This window comes from Genypterus blacodes, unplaced genomic scaffold (genome assembly GCF_046128005.1).
Source record: "Genypterus blacodes isolate CSIRO-AG114 ecotype Tasmania unplaced genomic scaffold, CSIRO-AGI_Gbla_v1 ptg000033l_1, whole genome shotgun sequence".
Classification (NCBI taxonomy): domain Eukaryota; kingdom Metazoa; phylum Chordata; class Actinopteri; order Ophidiiformes; family Ophidiidae; genus Genypterus; species Genypterus blacodes.
The window spans coordinates 2,405,801-2,424,068 of record NW_027466846.1 but is presented as its reverse complement, the minus strand read 5'-3'; the positions used below and the strand labels follow the sequence as shown (position 1 = coordinate 2,424,068).

The 18,268-nt window shown below is 42.5% G+C and overlaps 1 protein-coding gene across 3 annotated transcripts in view; it reads right to left on the bottom strand.

Annotated features, from left to right (window-relative positions):
- The window catches only part of syne2b (spectrin repeat containing, nuclear envelope 2b), a 71,494-nt gene that overhangs the window by 6,344 nt on the left and 46,882 nt on the right, over window positions 1-18,268 (bottom strand). For all 3 annotated transcript variants that reach the window (XM_076146719.1, XM_076146717.1, XM_076146718.1), the window contains exons 55-68: window positions 10,570-18,207; window positions 9,963-10,193; window positions 9,363-9,518; window positions 8,826-9,067; window positions 6,478-8,536; window positions 5,600-5,934; window positions 4,805-4,949; window positions 4,432-4,632; window positions 4,090-4,349; window positions 3,832-3,991; window positions 2,173-2,328; window positions 1,640-1,780; window positions 260-436; window positions 24-161 (exon numbers count right to left, since the gene is read on the bottom strand). In XM_076146719.1, the coding sequence (XP_076002834.1) occupies window positions 24-161; window positions 260-436; window positions 1,640-1,780; window positions 2,173-2,328; window positions 3,832-3,991; window positions 4,090-4,349; window positions 4,432-4,632; window positions 4,805-4,949; window positions 5,600-5,934; window positions 6,478-8,536; window positions 8,826-9,067; window positions 9,363-9,518; window positions 9,963-10,193; window positions 10,570-18,207 (12,039 nt within the window). The remainder of the gene's footprint in view (window positions 1-23; window positions 162-259; window positions 437-1,639; window positions 1,781-2,172; window positions 2,329-3,831; window positions 3,992-4,089; window positions 4,350-4,431; window positions 4,633-4,804; window positions 4,950-5,599; window positions 5,935-6,477; window positions 8,537-8,825; window positions 9,068-9,362; window positions 9,519-9,962; window positions 10,194-10,569; window positions 18,208-18,268) is intronic.

The window sequence follows — 18,268 nt, the reverse complement described above, 5'->3', positions numbered from 1 at the left end:
CAACAGAATTTGTGTGCACTAACCTGTAGAGCATGGACGTGGCTGGCCAGACATTTAGCCTTGGTGTAAGTACAGGGGGCAGCGAGCCATGACTGAGCCTCAGCCATCCAACTTTTGGAGCTTTTGATCATCTCCTCGTGCTGCTGGAGCCATGCATGGATCTGAGAGCCAACAGAAAATGTTATAACCCAACCATATTCTGACATAAAATACTCAAATATTACATCCATCACACTTCCACCGAGGCCTGATTCTGAACCTTGCTGAGGAGAGTGGTCCTTTGCTCGGCCTGTTTGGCCAAGTGTGAGTGGAGCTGCTGGACCTCGACCAGTTTCTCTGTGATGATCAGTGCCTCCTCTGGTTTCTCCAGGTCGTGCATCTCCACCTCTAGAGCCGCCACACGGGAGTGCCACATGTCCAGCTCATCCCAAACACGCTGTACAAAGATACAAATGGGTTTCAAGCACAAAATCCATTTGAAATCAAATGGACATTTCACCAAGTACTACAAAGATCCACAAATGATAAATGATCACAGAGTCATCATATCAGCAGAGATACTACTATGTTAAGATTTAAGATTAGCAAGTAGTCTAATGGTCTAATGACAGCACAAATCACAAATCTAGCTAATTTAATTTAATTTTTTCCTAATATTTTCGCCAAATGCCTGGAATACGTCTGCAAAAAATGATCACATTTTGAAAATGCTTCTAATTTTCAGCAGTCACCACATCCATATGAAAAATAAATCATTTGACTCGACCTCAACTTGCAGATCTATTATTGTGTGCCTTTTCCCTTGTATTTGCTTCAACATGCTGGGCATTATCTTTACCTTACATTTTATTATGCAGCCAATTTGTAAATATTGCTGATGTGTTACACAAAATAAGACAAACAAAACCCTCAGTACTAAAAACTGTACTTCAATTTTTAATAGGGTTTCTTCACTTATTTCTATCTATTGCCAACACTTGTAAATGGCTTTTTCATAATTTAGTTTGTCATTAAAAATAAAGCAACCTATTTAAACAACTATTCTTACATTGTACCAGTATAAATTTAAGAGATATTGAGACATTGAAAAACTATCAAATCAAACAACAAACAAATCCTTATTGAAATCGCCATTGACTGGTGTCCGGAGATATCGTAATTGTTTTTACTTCTCAGTTTCTAGCACGGCTTTTCAAGATTCGGATAATTATTAAAAATGTTTATGATGCAGCTATTTAACCCAAAACATTTTGTTTAAGACCCAAAAATCCATGATTTTTCCAAGATGTTCATGTTCAACTCTATTTTCAGAAATGTTGGAATTTCTAGCTGCAATATCTAGATAATATATTCAACCTAGTGAAAGGGGAAAACTGATCTAGGATTTTATGTGGAGATTCTCACGTCCTTTGTCCCTAAAACAGAGGGTTTAATCTCGAAGGAGAGTCCACTATCCTGTACCAGACATTCAAAGACCTACTTTATTGTCCATTACAGCAGTATGAAGAAGACCAAAGGTGCAGTATCCTGGACAGTATCTGTACCAGCTACTTGATATCCACATACTTGTGTAACTTCTTGGCCATCTCTGTATAAAGAGAGCAGTAAGAAGAGCTATAGCTCAGCCATGTTCACCCACCTTCTGAGTGCTCTTTGCTTCAGCCACAGATGGACTTCTCTGTTCCAGTTTGTTCTGGACTGACATCAGGCCAGCCTGGATCTCAGCTATCTTAGCACCCAGCCGGTGGACTGGACCACTCCTCTCCACAGCTTCTCCCACCTGAGGGCCAAAACTTATTCAAATAAGTACAATACAACACATTTTTTAAAGCATTGGATTTACTAACAGTGTATAATTAAATAATCATTTGGGTTTTTGTTGCACCAATTTTCAACAAAAAATAAAGAAAATCCAGATTTAAAAAAGGAGCACTCAACTTTCACCCACATTTTGTGAAAAATAACCACAAATAATTTGCTTGTTTAAAACAGAATTAATCATTCCATTTTATTCTACTTGTCCAAAATGTAACAATTTTGCTAGACTCCTGTACAAAATACTCTCATACATGATATTCAGTACTTTTCTTTGTTTTGTCAACTTTGTTTTGCTGTTACAAAGTAAAATGTCCATTAAGGCCAAAGCATGCATGAACTTCACATCTTGTGCACCTTTTCTTCTACTTGCTGCAGTGACTGAGTGACTTCCTGAAGCTGGGTTTCGATCTCGACCGGGACCAAAGCATACATGTCAGAGTACTTCATCCTCAGACTGTCCATGATGTGCTGCAGCATGGCTTTCTGGGTACACAGCTGACTGTGGACCTCCTGAAATCACAGAGACAAAGTAAATGTGTAAATGAAGGGGACAAGAAAAACCAAGACAAGCAGAGCAAAACGATGACTACTGCTACTGTGTTAGAGGTGGTTTTGCATTCGCAGCAATCAAGAAAAACTTATAATCTAAATAAAATACTTTAACATGAACATTATATAGGGTTTAGCTGACATAAACCAACATTTGTCACTACACAACCTCTTCTAAGCTCTGTGTAATCGATCCTGCACTCCATTCACGACAGCTTAACCCTCAGCTGTGCTCCTTCCACCTCTCACATAACAATAGACTCTTTTTTGCAATTGTGCAGTAGATGAAATTGTACAAATGTGTCCACACAGAAATCTATAGCAGAATCATGAGAAGAATGCCTATTTAAATGTCCAATGATCTGGTAAAGAGGGAGGTGCATCTTGTTATCACAATGGGATACTGAGTATGTTTGTGTGTCTGTTTTCTGTGTATGTGTGTGTGTGTGTGTGTGTGTGTGTGTGTGTGTGTGTGAGAGAGAGAGAGAGAGAGAGAGAGAGAGAGAGAGAGAACGGCAAGAAGACAAGGCATTGGGAGAGATGTGCATGAGAAATTGTGTGTGTGTGTGTGTGTGTGTGTGTGTGTATGTGTGTGTGTGTGTGTGTGTGTTTGTGTGTGTCTATGTGGTGACTGTTTGCTGGTCTGAGACACAGAGTCCACCTGCAGGATCCACTTACAGCGGAAAACAAAAGGTGTCTGCTATTGGAGGGGTGGGATGGGTGGTTGTGTCTTTCACCAATACAGATCCTCTGCGATGGGAAGGGGAGTGTGTATGTGTGTGTGTGTGTGTGTGTGTGTGTGTGTGTGTGTGTGTGTGTGTGTGTTTGTGTGTGTCTGTGTGTGTGTGTGTGTGTGTGTGTGTGTGTGTGTGTGTGTGTGTGTGTGTGTGTGTGTGTGTGTGTGTTTGTGTGTGTGTGTGTGTGTGTGTTTGTGTGAGTGTGTGTGTGCGCGTCCACACCAATGGTTAGTTTTGAGCAAGCTTTTTAAGGCACAGCTGACAGTAGCTGCATTAATTTCTGTGATACTGTCCTGGATGATCATGGCTCATCTGATGTCACCATTAATTACTAAAACAACAAATTAGACTTAAGTAAAAGTAAACGAGTATTATGTAATGTAAATTATATTTAAGAATTTTTGGTGTGTGGTGGACACACGTGTTTTTAATTGTTTACACATAAATTAACTTCTCTCAATCCTACAATGCTTCAGCACTGCTGTGTTCACTGAGGGAAACAAAAATACTGGCCAAAATACATGTTGTCGCCGACATGATCTAGAAGGACCAATCAAAACAGCTTTCAGGCCAGTTTAAGACCTAAAGCTTTGTCTAGAGAGTTCACAGACAGTCAGTTTAATTATTCAATTAAATGACCAAGATACCCACCTACCCATCCATCATCCATCCATCCATCCATCCATCTATCCAGACTTAGTTTTGTTCAGACTAAGTTTTCACTCACCTGCAGCTCCTGTGTGCTGCCGCTGATCTCCAACTCTGACAGAAGACTGTCTGCAGCCTCCAGCCAAACACGAACACCCTGCAGCTCCTCCCGAACCTTCTGTCTCTCCTCCAGCTCCAGCCTGCATCCCTCCAAACCCTGTCTGTTACTCTGTTTCACACTGTGGACATACAGATACACACAGTGTGTGAACAGATGGGACATATCTGTAATAACCTTCAGCAATGTCTAAACCTTTGACAGGAGATCCTGTCCTACCTGTTGTATCGACCATGCATTTCTTGCAGTTTCTGGCAGAGTGGGGTGGTAGGAGCGTGCTCCAGGTGGGCGGGGACACCCAATAGCCTGGCGATACGTAGTTCTAGAGCGGACAGGGCCCGATGTTCACAGTCCAGGCTTTCCTGGTGCTGTTCCCAGGACTGCAGCAGCTCTTGAAGCTCATCAGTCGAGGCCTGCATTCCAGAGCTTTCAGGAAGCTCTGCCTCCATCTGCTCCAGGACCATGGAGGCTTTGTCCACCTGAGAGGACAGACCATACAGCCTTACAAACAGTAACTCATGAAGTTGGACATTTATGTTTGTATCTAATAGATCTTCTTACACTCTGGGTGATGTTGCTCCATTCTGTGATCCTCTGTTTGCTTCGTGTTGTCAGCTTTTCGGTGCAGCGGCACAGTCTTGATACCCGTTTCCAAAGAGAAGCCACGGTGGCTTCCCTGCTTCCACGGCAACTCTGCTCTGGACACCATTCCATCAGCTCCTCCAGGCGCCTCTGCAAACACTCCACCTCTTCACGCAGAGCCTGAGGAAGACAATGTTGTGGCAGCATAATTGAGTTTGTTTTTTCAAGCTTGTGCATGTTTTTCAAAATTAAAAAAATCAGCAGTGTAAATTTTTTTTTGAGTTTAGGAAATGTAAAGTAAAAATGAGGAGTTACAATGTACATACAGTACATTTTGAAGTTGCATACGCACCATTGACTGATCTTGCTGTTCAGTGCAGTCAGCAAGACAGCTGACCTTGTGAGAGATGCACTGTGACAGGCTGCTCTCTGCTTTCCTCACACTCTGGATGATTTCATCTTGGCATTCCATGTATTTTTTGTAATTTTCTGAGCACCTGAAAAATTGCAAAAATGCAAACTGTTTATAACTGATAAGAATAAATAATTCTGCTGTTGGCTTTGTGGTGCAAAAAAGTATTTCTTCTGAATGATGTATCGTATATACAGTATATTCTATGATTAATTGAACGTCTAAAACTGTCCTCTTTTCTGTGAAGTGTTACCCTGGGATATTTCATCTGGATAAATAACATCCATGTAGTATCATGCAAACTGTTAACATGGTATCCACACTGAAGGGTACATTGACATGTTTATGGAGGCCTGGGTATTTAATCAAAAAGAACCAACTTGTAACAATGGGGTGTATTCCAAATGTGCAGTCTCCCACTGTCTATCGTCACACTTAAAATGTTTCTTCCCAAACTATAAAAGTGTGACATCACGTAACTTGGATCTGTGAAAAATAGTTGCATGATGCTCTTTGCCTTCTTTTCTTTCTATGCTGAACTGCAAATTGTACCTACACAAGTTAGTGATGGGGCTTCAACACTACATTTTTTTCTCTTTGCATATCAAGGGCCTATCCACATGATGAACTCATAGCTGTGCACCCACCCCCTGATGTTAGATCTGACCTATTTTGTATCAAATATATAAACGATTTTGATTGTGATGCAGATTATGCGTGAAATGAGACCCTCACCTGTTGAGACACTCCAGTCTTATGCTGCCCTGTGCCTGAAGCATGGACATCCGCACCAGGAGCTGGCTAAGAACGTTCCCCTGGAGCTGCTCCATATAATGGGTGGACACATAGGGATGCTGGGGAACACAGTTCTGGATGTGGTCCACATGGTTCTCAAACTGCTTCTCTAATGAGGCCAAAGAATGCTGGGTCTCCTCCAGCTCTTGAGAACACAGTCCACCAAAGCCATACGGTGGCAGCAAGGAGGCCTCTGTGTCCTTCAAGAACTGTGCTGCATGTCTGACAGCACTTGTGTATCTCCTCAAAGACTCCTTGGCCTGGCGCAAATTCTCCTAAAATACAATCAACAGTATATGTTGACCACTGAATGCAATCATAGGGTCTTAGTCTTGAGACACTCTTGTGTCTTGAGACACAATGGAGCAGAGAGCAGCCATTTTAACTATTTTAAATCTGAGTTGAACACTTGGCCATTGAACACTGACTGCTATTTTCTTGTCTATTATAAAACTGCATAAAAGGTAAGAAATAATTATTTTACACATTACCAAACACTGCAAGTAAGATTTAAACTTTTAATACAACTGACAAATTCTAATTACCTGGAGATTGCAAGATATACTGTATGTGTACAAGTAGTGTTGTCTGTCTGTCTGTCTGTCTGTATGTGTGTCTCTCTCTCTCTCTCTCTCTCTCTCTCTCTCTCTCTCTCTCTCTCTCTCTCATCATCCTCTTCAATCATTACTTTTGGCCAATTACTTGTATAATATTAAAATAAATGTATTTATAATGAATGACTGAATTTTACTGCATCAAATAAGTTGTCAGACAGAAAGTAAATGGACTTTTCTGATTGTCAAAAAAAGACAACTTACCATTTGTGAGTCACATTCAGTCAGGATGGTATTTTTCAAATCCATCAGATCCTTGGATTTACATCCTGGTCTCTTTTGCTCCAGAACTTCCAGTGCTCTCATTCTTGATTCTACAGTCTTTTTCAAAAACATTATTCTCTCATAGTCCTTGTTAATTGCTGATTCCGTTGGCTCCAACATGGGGGGTTGTAGTCGCTCCTCTTTGATCTCCTTGAGTAAGGCCTGGATGGTTCTCTGCTCTGAGACAACATCCACTTCAATCAGAAAACTCCTCTCTATGATGCTGAGGTTGTTGCTGACAGCCATCTCCCAAACTTTAATTTTTTCCTTGTTTTGATTAAGTCTCTGTCGCTCAGAGTTCAGCTCTGAAGGGTAGAGGTCAGTGGAGATGCTCTGGAGTTTACAATCAGCTTCATGGCAGAGTGCCTTCATCAGAGGGAACTGGAGAAGGAGGACCTGGCAGGTCTTGTATCTCTCATCAAGGCCTCTGCTGTCCTCCTTGGTGTGACAAATTTGCTCCTTAACCTTTTCCTCAAGGTCCTCTAAACATTGCCTCATGTTCAGATACCTCTCGTGATCTCTGGCCTTCCTCTCCAGAACAACTATTTTGCTATGAAGTTCATAAATGATACAGAGCAGTTCCTTTGTCTTTTCCTGAGGAAAACAGGATTGAAGAAAGTCCAATTTACATTTATGCTCCAGCATTATGTGTTTGAATGGTTCCAGGGCTTGTAGAGACTCTCTGGTAATAAGGAATCTGTGTTTGGTCAAATCTATCAACATCTGTCTCAGACTTTTTTCAATGGTGAGCAGGTTTTTCTTGGAGGAATCTACTCTCTGAATTAATTCATCTATGTCTTGTTTATTGGCTTTCTCGTTGCAGCTGATGGCTTTGATGTCTTCCTGGATACTTGTAAGCTTATCATACAACAGGCAATTCTCAGTGACGCTCAGTTCAGAGGACATGTCTTTGCTCTTCATTAAAAGAGCTTCACAGACAGCGGCTTGCTTCTCAGCTTCACTCAGGGTCTCTTGGATATGATGAACCTGATGATCATGGTAAGAAGGCCTTCTGATGTCTCCCCTGACACCTTTTGAGGCCTCTCTATGCAGATGAGCCGCAACCCATGAGTCTAGGTCCGCAATCTGCTCTGAAAGCTTTTCCCTGGTCTGTAGTCCTGACTCTATTTCCCTCACTGCCTTGCCTAGTTTCTGAGTGGTGGATTTGGAGAGCTCTTGAAGGGAATCCAGCAAGGAGCGCACCATGGGTACCTCTTCAGCCTGATCAAGTTGTGGAAGGAGCTCTGTCACATCCTCCACCAATGCCTCCAATTGGCCCTGTTTGTTCATGACCTCAGACTGGAGCTTCTTCAATTCCCTAAGCTGCCGATGCACCTCCTCAGGAAGCAATGCAACCCTTTTCCTCTTGCCCTCTATGTCACTCTCTGTCTGCTTAGCCCAGGCTAGACCATCTCTCATCACCAACATAATTTTCTCCACGGTAGGGTTGGAGCAGAGCTGGGTTTGAGAGGATAGTAGCTCATCTACATGGCAAAGCTGGTCTTTGACCCTGTCCAGTTCTTTTTGTGTATCTTGTATTTCCTTCTCCCAATGTGAGCTGTGGACTAGTGTGTCTGACAGAGCTTGAAGATGAATGTATCTCTGGTGGGCAGCACTAACCTCAGCATTTGCTGCCATCACTTGTTGAGCTCTCTTACAGTTCCACTGACCAACAGTAGGAGACTTGGCTTCTAGATCTTTGCCAATTGTCTCCAAATGTTCCTGAAGACCGATTATATCTGTTTGGAGCCGCCTGGTCTCTTGGGCATGGATATTTGTGTGGTGCAAAGTCTTCTCCATGGCTCTTTCTAGATCGACCCACATCGCCTGCAGATTCTCCTGCTCGATTTGTGCAGATGCTTGCTCAGACCGGCTGAGGTGGGGGCCTAGCTTGGTATGGATGAGAAGCAGCTCTCCAAGGACAGTCCGCTTGTCCTCCATATCTCTCTGTAAAGAGCACAGTCGCTCTACGTCCTTGTAGCTGGTCTCCTCTGGAAATCTGACAATGAAACACAGCAAAGTCTTCAAATGTAAAATTATTACTACAGAGTCATTTTATTAATGTTAATGTCTCGTCTTTTCTTGCTTTCCTTTTTTGACTCCAAAATCTTCAAAACACACTAATATAAATTATATGTTCTTGATACAAGACATCTTAACAATGCAGCAGGTTTTTGACAAATAATGAAAAAGGATCCCATTATATAATGTTATTGCAGTGCATGTTCTCCTTCAAATCGCAACCATCAATTTAGAGTTTGAATGAAAATCATGGAATAAAAACTCACACTTTCCTAGCCTCCAGCTGAGCTGTCAGTCTCTGCACTGTGGTCTTAGCTTCTTGGCTTTGTCTGATATAATAAGTCACCCGCTGCAACTCGGCCTCTTTATTCTGGATGACAGTGGTCACATCCTGAACAGCAGTGCTCCACTGGTCCTCCATATGCTCCAAAGAGTTTGCGTCCTCTGCATAAGTGCTTGTAAACTCAGAGAGCAGAGACACATTGGCCTGGGCAGCCTCTCTGCACTCCTGCACTCAGCAACAACACAGTGACAAGTAAGTAATTGTGTAATTTGCAAAAACACACATATATGGACACGAATGGCTTATCTGTACAGGCATACAGTAACAAACAACAGTAGGCTATCAAATGGCACAGATATGCATTAGAGACACCTTATCCTTCAGCCATTGTGACATTGGTAGGAGATGTCAGTAACAAGATGGATTTCGCCCTAAGCTGCCAACCTGCTGTCTAACTCACAAAGTAACTATATAATACAGCTTTTGGTCTTCTGTTTCACACGGTCATGTAGAGCCTCACCTCAGCCTCTTCAACTTGCTTTGCCATGGTTTGTGGATTGAGTTCAGTGGAGCGGTTCCTGCAGGTGAGGACTTTGGTTACCAGTCTGCTCAGACGTGCCTCCAAATCACTGATGGTTGTAACCAGAACGTCAGCAGCATCATCAAGTGGTTGGGCCTTAGAGAGACACAGGAGTACATTTGAGCCTGTTGTCTCACATATTTCTCGTAGTCAGACTGACTCGGTAACCACTTGACTATGGCTGCAAAATTTGGCAAGGTTGAGGTACGCCAAATTTGGGGAAACCTGGGCAAAATATGGGCCACTCCATACTCATACATTGGTTATGGCCTATCCATAGTCTATCAACTAGGCATAGGTCAGTAAGTAGTAGTTGTAGTTGAAACAGAATCAACCTTGTCGGAAAAGGTATCAGAATGACCAAATAGGAGAACATTTTTAATCCACTTTTGACTTACTATTAGCTCAATACACTCATTCTCAATCCATACCTATGCTGAAAATACACAAACTGGTTGGGCATATTGGACCACTGCCCTCATGGGATGTCTCAAGAACATTTTTCAAAAATGCAGTACCTGTGAAATATCAATGGAATACCTCAATGAAATGACTGTTAGGTCCTGTCTTTGCAAGAAGCTGTATCTCTGAGAAAATGTGCTTCGTGGTTGGTCCTTCTGGTACCTCCAGAACTACTTTATCAGTCAACACATTAGGTACTGCCTCATCCTGAGTGGACACTCCTTCCACCAGGGCTTTCTGAACCAGCAGAGTTGAAGCTTCCTGAACTGCCAGTTGTAATGCTGGCGTTGTCTTGTCTGCAATGCATTCCTGTTCCAATTGTAAACATAAAACAATATTAATTAAAAGAAAAATTCTGAATCAGATATAGTTTTGTTATCACTAAGAAAGGAGTTCTGTTATGTGAAACAGGTTATTTCTCTAGAATGATAGTACACACAGCCTTACTGTGACTTCTGTGAGAATAATATATGTATGAGTATGCAATTTATTAATGGCAGGATAGAAAACCTGCTGGATAGCAGTCCTTGTAGGACTGGGTTGGAGACTACTGATCTATAGCACTCGTAAAAATACAAGCGAATGCATATGATGAATATACGATTTATAACTTGAAGAAAGCAGACTCTACATTCACTGTGTCTCGATATGGTTTGATAAGCTGAGCAGTGTCATATTATCCTACCTGAAGGTCCCCGTTTCCCTCATTCTTCTCTTTCACCCTCAGTTCAGCCTCAATCTTTTCCTTTGCACTTGTCTGTCTGACTGTTGGTGCATCTGGGACAACACTTGGCTCAGATGAGGAATCAGTGCTGCATTCTTGTTCTGCAGTCTGAAAGTTGGCAAATTCTGGGAAAGGTCCTGTGCTCTTTGATCTTACTTTGGTTGATGAAAGTGTGCTTTCTTCTACAATGATAGTTTCAGTTGTCAGAGCCTTTATACTGTCAGATTGTTTCTCAATATCTTCATGGTCCAGATCAGTGGTTCTATCAGGTGTAGCAAAAGGAGGTTCCGTTTGATCCCTGGAACTCAAGGAAGGTTGTTGATCAGTGGATGTTGTCAAGATTGAGAAAGGAATTTCTTCAAGTTGTACAATTGTCTTATCCTCCAGTCTCTCCTCCTGAACCTTCTCCGAATCGTCCATTTTCTCCTTTTGTTCCTCCTCTTTCTTTTCCTTGGCTGTTGCTGCTTTACAGTATTCACTGACTGTTGATGGGGATTCAGTGTCTTTTTTCGTCATATGTGTGGGTTCCTTGTTAGCAGACAATTCCGGGAAGAGTTTTGGGCTTGTTGACTTACTCTCTCTAATGACGGTTTCAGTGTCCCTTGTGATTACCTCTGGAGATGACGTAGATTTCACAATGCCAGGTTCTTCCTTAATATAATCAGGTTCCACATCAGTGGTTCTATCATTTGCAGCAACTGACTCTGAAGCTGTTGGAGGAACTGTTGTCGGTCTGGGTGGTCTGATCTTTGCTTCATTCACAACAGCAGTTTCTTGAGTTTGCTTGCTGGGGCTCAAGCAAGACTGTCGACCTTCATGATATTCCTCTTTCTGTGCTGACTCCATGTCTGCTGTTGTCTGAGAACCTCCTGGTGATCTTGATTTTCTTGGTTCAAAATCCATGCTCTTCAGGCTAACTTGATTATGTGTGGTGAGTGGGAGAGGCATTTCTTCAAGTTCTACATTCCTGGCCTTCTCCTGCTCCTCTTTTTGAACATTCTTCCTCTCCCAGGCTCCCCTTGTCTGTTCAATCTCCCTTTGTTCCTCCTTTGCATCTGTTTGTGTGTCAGGGGCCACACTATGTTGGACCAAGGATATAGTACTGTTTTCTTGTTCTTCGGTCTTCTTGCATTTTTGTACTGCCTCAAATTGGACACCTGTTTGATCTATAGCCCCCCTTGGCTCAACTGTTACGGTTCTGATGATTATATCTTCATGTTGATCCATACTAACTTGCATTTCAGGTCTTGTGTCGACTTCCCCCTTCCCAACAGACTTTTCTTCTAGGTTCTTCGGCAAAGTCAAAATCTCAGTCAAGTCATGAGTTGGTGCTTTACCCTGGTCCTCCTTTATCTCTTTTAATTGTCCCTCTGCTGTTTTTGAAAGTTCTAGTTTATACTCAGAACATTCTGTCTTTGTTTCATGTTGATGCACTGCTTCAGAAACAGCAAACACAGGCTGAGCAGAGTCAAAGCCAATCTCTTGAGTGAAAGAGTACTTTCCACTTTCAGGGTCTTTCTTTGTTGCTGCCGGCTGAGTAGCTACTACTGCTGCAGGCTGAATAGTAGTAGCGGGCTTAGTACCGTATGCAACAATCACCTCAACATTCTGACTCTCACTCGCTGGTGTTTGTAGTTCTTGTGAGAAAGAGTCTAGCATAATTACTGCAACTTTTTGGCCTTTCTTTACTTCAGGAAAAGGCTCTGCTCTTATCCTTTTTTGTGTATCCTTGTCAGTATCAATCATGATATCTGGACTCTTTTTATCCTTAGCAGCATGATCACACTCCACATGAGCCACCTCAGAGGTTTTAGAAAGTTTTGGACTCTTTGACTTTCTACTAACTGATGGAGGATTAGTTTCATCTACCACAGCAGCAACTGCGTGCTCTATGGAAGTCATTAAAGACTTGTTAATCCCAGATTCTTCGTTGACCTGACTAGGCTCGTCGGTAACCAATTCTACAGACAGTTTCTGACTTTCCGACTTTCTTTTGGAAGGTGAAAGCCTAGTTTCTACAACAGCAGTTTCAGTATGCTCTGTGACCACCGCTGGAGTTGAAGAAGACACAACAGTCTCAGGTGCTTTCTTTGTTTCATACTGTTCCACTTCTTTACTTATGACATGGGCAGGAACATGCTCTGAAACTTCAGTGTGTTCAGGGCTCCTTGGCATTCTCCTTGTTTCCTTGACAACAACAGTTTCAGGTTGCTCTCCAGAAGGCATTCGACCTTCAGGCTCCTCTGTTATCTGGGTTTGCTCCTCCCTCATAATTTGAAGATGCAGGTCTGGACTTTTAGACTCTCTCTTAGGTGGTTTAATCTTGCTTTGTTCCACAACAGCAGTTTCACTCTGCACTGTGACAAACTCTGGAGTTGATGAATACTTAATGATCTCAACTTCTTGCTTGGTTTCTTCTGGCTTCGTATCAGTTGATTTAGTAAGGATGGAGACTGACTCTGGAGCTGTGGCAGCTTCAAGACACTTTGACTTCCTTCTGCTTGGTATGAGGTTAGCTTCTTCCCCAAGACCAGCTCCAATTTGCTCACTGGAACTCAGTGAAGATTCCTTGCTCACCAGTTCTACTTTAGTCACTGTCGGTTCCTTGTTAGAACATTTTGGAGTCTTTGACTTTCTTTTGGGTGGTGAAAGCTTACTTTGTTCTACAATAACAGTGTTGGTCTGTTTTGTGACCACCTCTTGAGTGAACGAAGACTTTTCACTCTCAGGGTCTTTCTTTGTTTCTTCAGGCTGAGTAGTTGTGCCAAAGGCAACAAGTGGCTCTGAAGTTGTGGATATTTCTGGACTTTTTGACGTTCTTCTATGTGACACAAGCTGCACTAGGTCATTATTAATTTCATCTAACACAGCAGCATCTACGTGATCTATAGGACTCATTAAAGACTTGTTAATCTCAAGTTCTTCATTGACCTGACTTGGCGCGTTGCTCACTAATTCTAGAGACAGTTTCTGACTTTTCGACTTTCTTTTGGAAGGTGAAAGCCTAGTTTCTACAACAGCAGTTTCAGTATGCTCTGTGACCACCTCTGGAGTTGAAGGAGACACAACAGTCTCAGGTGCTTTCTTTGTTTCATACTGTTCCACTTCTTTACTTATGACATGGGCAGGAACATGCTCTGACACTTCAGTGTGTTCAGGGCTCCTTGGCATTCTCCTTGTTTCCTTGACAACAACAGTTTCAGGTTGCTCTCCAAAAGGCATTCGACCTTCAGGCTCCTCTGTTATCTGGGTTTGCTCCTGCCTCATAATTTGAAGATGCAGGTCTGGACTTTTAGACTCTCTCTTAGGTGGTTTAATCTTGCTTTGTTCCACAACAGCAGTTTCACTCTGCACTGTGACAAACTCTGGAGTTGATGAATACTTTATGATATCAACTTCTTGCTTGGTTTCTTCTGGCTTCGTATCAGTTGATTTAGTAAGGATGGAGACTGACTCTGGAGCTGTGGCAGCTTCAAGACACTTTGACTTCCTTCTGCTTGGTATGAGGTTAGCTTCTTCCCCAAGACCAGCTCCAATTTGCTCACTGGAACTCAGTGAAGATTCCTTGCTCACCAGTTCTACTTTAGTCACTGTCAGCTCCTTGTTGGAACATATTGGAGTCTTTGACTTTCTTTTGGGTGGTGAAAGCTTACTTTGTTCTACAATAACAGTTTTGGTCTGTTTTCCACTCTCTTTCTTTGTGTCCTCAGGCTGAGTAGTTGTACCAAAGGCAACAACTGGCTCCGAAGTTGTGGAAATTTCTGGACTTTTTGACTTTCTTCTATTTGACACAGGCCTTGATTGCTCATTATCAGGTTCTTTGAGAGGCTCTGAAGTTGAATGAGATGTGACAATTGCAGGGTCATTGCTGATATGCGGATGTTCTCCATCAGTAAATTTTTGAGTCTTTGACTTTTTCCTGATAGGTATAGCCACGACCTGTTCAACAGCTGCATCTTCAACTTGTGCTGTAACTGGAACCAAAGAAATGAGAGACTTCTGAGTCTGGTGTTCTTTCTTAGTCAATTTCGAATTAACATCCACTGTTATAGGCACAGTAGTGACTGACTGTGAGACATCTGCAATTTTGTTTGATTTCGATTCTTGACTAAGTGATGATGTCAGCGTCTCAGGCTGCACCTTAGCACATTCTGTCTCTGTAAGTTGCGTGATGGTTTTTGCTGGGTCAGCTTGCCTTCCTTGTACATTGATTGTTTTTCTGTGACTTGACTTTCTTTTGGTTGGTGAAATGGGTTGGGATATTACAAAGTCTTGAGATGAAAGAGACGTCACACTATCAGGTCTTTTCCTAATATCTTCAGGCTCCAAAGTTTTGTCATGTGCAACAGCTGGCTCCAAAGCTTTGGGAAGCTCAGCACACTTTGGCTTTTGTTTGGTTGATGTGAGCTGTGTTTCATCCACAAGAACAGCTTTTGTTTGCTCCTTGGCCCTCAAAGATGACTGTTGTGCTTCAGGCTTTTCCTTTGGCTTTGCTGGCTCTAAGTTAGCAACTTCTTGTAAAAGTTCTTTCTGTTTAAGAGTTACACTTTTTGTCAGGGATGGTAAGTCCTTTGTCTCCAGTTTTGCTTGTTCAGTGGATATTGTTTTGGAGATTTCAACTCTCGTCTTGACCTCCACCTCCGCACCCCCAACATTTTTCCTCTCCCATTCTTCCTTTGTCTCCTTCTGTTGGTCTGCCTCTCGCTTCTCCTTTGCATCACTTATGACTTCTACCTCAGGCACATTAAGTACCAGGTATCTGCTTTGAATGTCTGAGGTGTTCTTCCACAATCCGTCAATGTAATCTGCCCTGTGTGGTGTGTCGGTAAGCTGGACGGGAGGCAGTTGTGTCTGTTCTGTACATACGTCCCTCTCTGTAGGCTGTGTGATAGTTTTCTCTGAACTCTCTTTGGCTCTGTCTTTCACCTCCTGTAACTCAGAAAGTGAGGTTGAACTAGGTAAGACTGAAGACTTTCGAGGCTCAACATGATGAGATTCAGTGTTCAACTGATCTGATGGCTGCACAAATGTATCGACCCCCACCATCCCAGGGGACATGGTCTGTACACTCTCTGTGGCCATGGGTGGGTATGTGCCTTCTGTCTGTATAATGATGTCAGATGTGTCCAGAACAACTGAGGCCACTTTCTTTTCTGCTTGGTCCCGAGTGACATCAGTGCCTTCATCCTGTTCACTCCTCTTTTCAGATACTATCCCGATGCCCTGTACACCGATTCGAATCTCCTTTGAAGCTGATTTTGTATCACACCCCCTAATTAGAACATCACTTAGCACCTCGACTTTGTGACTCTCAGTCTCTGGTGCTTGTATCTCTTTTGAGACTGATTCTAGCATAATTACGGCAACTTTTTGGGCTTGAGCTAATTCAGGAAAAGGCCCTGCACTCTTCCTTTTTTGTGTATCCTTGTCAGACTCAATGGAGATCTCTGGACTCCCCATCTCCTTGGCAGCATGACCACACCCCACAGATCTATTTGGAACAACAGCCACCTCAGAGGTTTTAGAAAGTTTTGGACTCTTTGACTTTGTTCTAGTTGATTGAGGATTAGTTTCATCTACCGAAGCAGCATCTACTTTCTCGATGAAACTCATTAAAGACTTGTTACAAGCAGGTTCTTCATTGGCCCGGCTAGGCTCCTGGCTAACTAATTCTTGAGGCAGCTTCTGATTTTTTGACTTTCTTTTGGGAGGTGAAAGCCTACTTTTTTGAACGGCAGCAGTTCCAGTATGCCCTGTGACGACTTGAGCTGACTGAGACATTACAGTCTCAGCTGCTTTCTGTGTTTCTCTATGTTCATCTTCTTTAGTTATGACATGGACAGGAACATGCTCTGAAACATGCTCTGAATGTTTAGGGCTCACTCTTCTGGGTGATGTGAATTTTGTTTCCTTGACAACAGTTTCAGGTTGCTCTCCAGAAGGCATTTGGCCTTTAGGCTCATCTGTTGTCTGTGTTTGCTCCTTCCTAGTAATTTTTAGATGAAGGTCTGGACTTCTAGGCTTTTGCTTTGGTGGTACAACCTTGCTTTGTTCGTCAACAGCAGTTTCACTCTGCACTGTGACAAACTCTGCAGTTGAAGAAAACTTAATTTCTTGCTTGATTTTTTCAGTTGATTTAGCAGGGTTGGAGACTGACTCTGGAGCTGTGGAAGTTTTGATATTCTTTGACTTGCTCCCGCTTGGTATGAGGTCAGTTTCTTGCTCAAGAGCAATTCCAGTTTGTTCACTGGAACTCACTGAGGATTCCTGGCTAACAGGATCTACGTTAGTAACTGTCAGCTCCTTCTTTGGAAGTTTTGGGGTTTTTGACTTTCTTTTGGGTGGTGAGAGCTTACTTTGTTCGACAATAATAGTTTTAGTCTGTGTGACCAATTCTTGAGTAAAAGAGGACTTTCCACTCTCACTGTCTTTCATTGTTTCTGCAGGCTGCGTAGTTGTACCATCGGCAGCAACTGGCTCTGAAGTTGTGTCAATTTCTGGACTCTTTGACTTCCTTCTATTTGGTACAGGCCTTGGTTGCTGGTTATCAATTTCTCTGACAGACTCTGAAGTTAAAACAGATTCTACACTCTGAGGGCCTTTGTTGATCTGTGAATGCTCTCCATCACTAAGTTCTTTATTCTTTGACTTCTTCCTGATAGGTAAGGCCATGGTCTGTTCAACAGCTGCACTTTTGGATTGCTCTGTAGCTGAATCTGAAGAAATTGTAGACTTGTGCTCTTTCTCAGTGACTTCAGACTTAACAGTCACTGGTTTAGGTACAGTAGTGACTGACTGTTGAGTAATGGAAGATATCAGCATTTCAGGCTGCACCTTAGCACACTCTGTATCAATAGCTGGTGCCCTTGACTTTCTCCTGGAAGGCAAAGGTTTAGGTTCTTCCTCAGAAACAGATATGGTCAAATCAGTGTCAGGATCAGGAGTTGAGGAGGCCTGTGGACTCTCAACCTCCTTCCTGGTCTTTACAGGTTCTGCATTGGCAACAGGGTCAAATTCTGTGCTTTTTGTCTTTCTCCTGATTGGTGCAGGTTTTGTCGTTGGAGTGACAATCTCCTCAATCTTTTCAGTTATCACGTGTTCCCCTTTGATTATTGAAGGTTCCTTAGGAGCTGCTTTAGTCATCCCTGCTGTAAGAGGGTCAGGAGCGATATCCAATTTTATAATCTTAACCTGTGCCTCTACAGAGGTGGTGTTAGTTTGTACAGTAGTACGTTGTCGAACAGCTGTTGGAGATTTTGTTTTTGTTGATTCAGGTCTGGTTTGCGCAACATCAGATAGTGTACTGGATTCAACGGCTGCTTTGGGAGTAGGCATAAATATTTCAGACTCAGATTTCGTGTTGTCAGCAGAAACTGTAATCACATTCCTCACAGCACTGGATTCCTCTATCACAAGACTGCTTTCCTGGAGACCACTTTGGTTGCTGTCCTGAAAAGCATGGCTACGCTTATTCTCCGGTGAGGGCTTGGTTTTCCGTGGAGGAGCTATCACAGGTGTCTTTTTCTCTTCTGGAACACTATGAGGCCTGGCAGTGGACTGAAGACCTGGCAGTTTCTGTTTATTTTTCTGATCAATTTCCTGGAATTTAAGTAATTTGAATAAGTTATTACACTGGATTTGTGCAATTATTCAAACACTT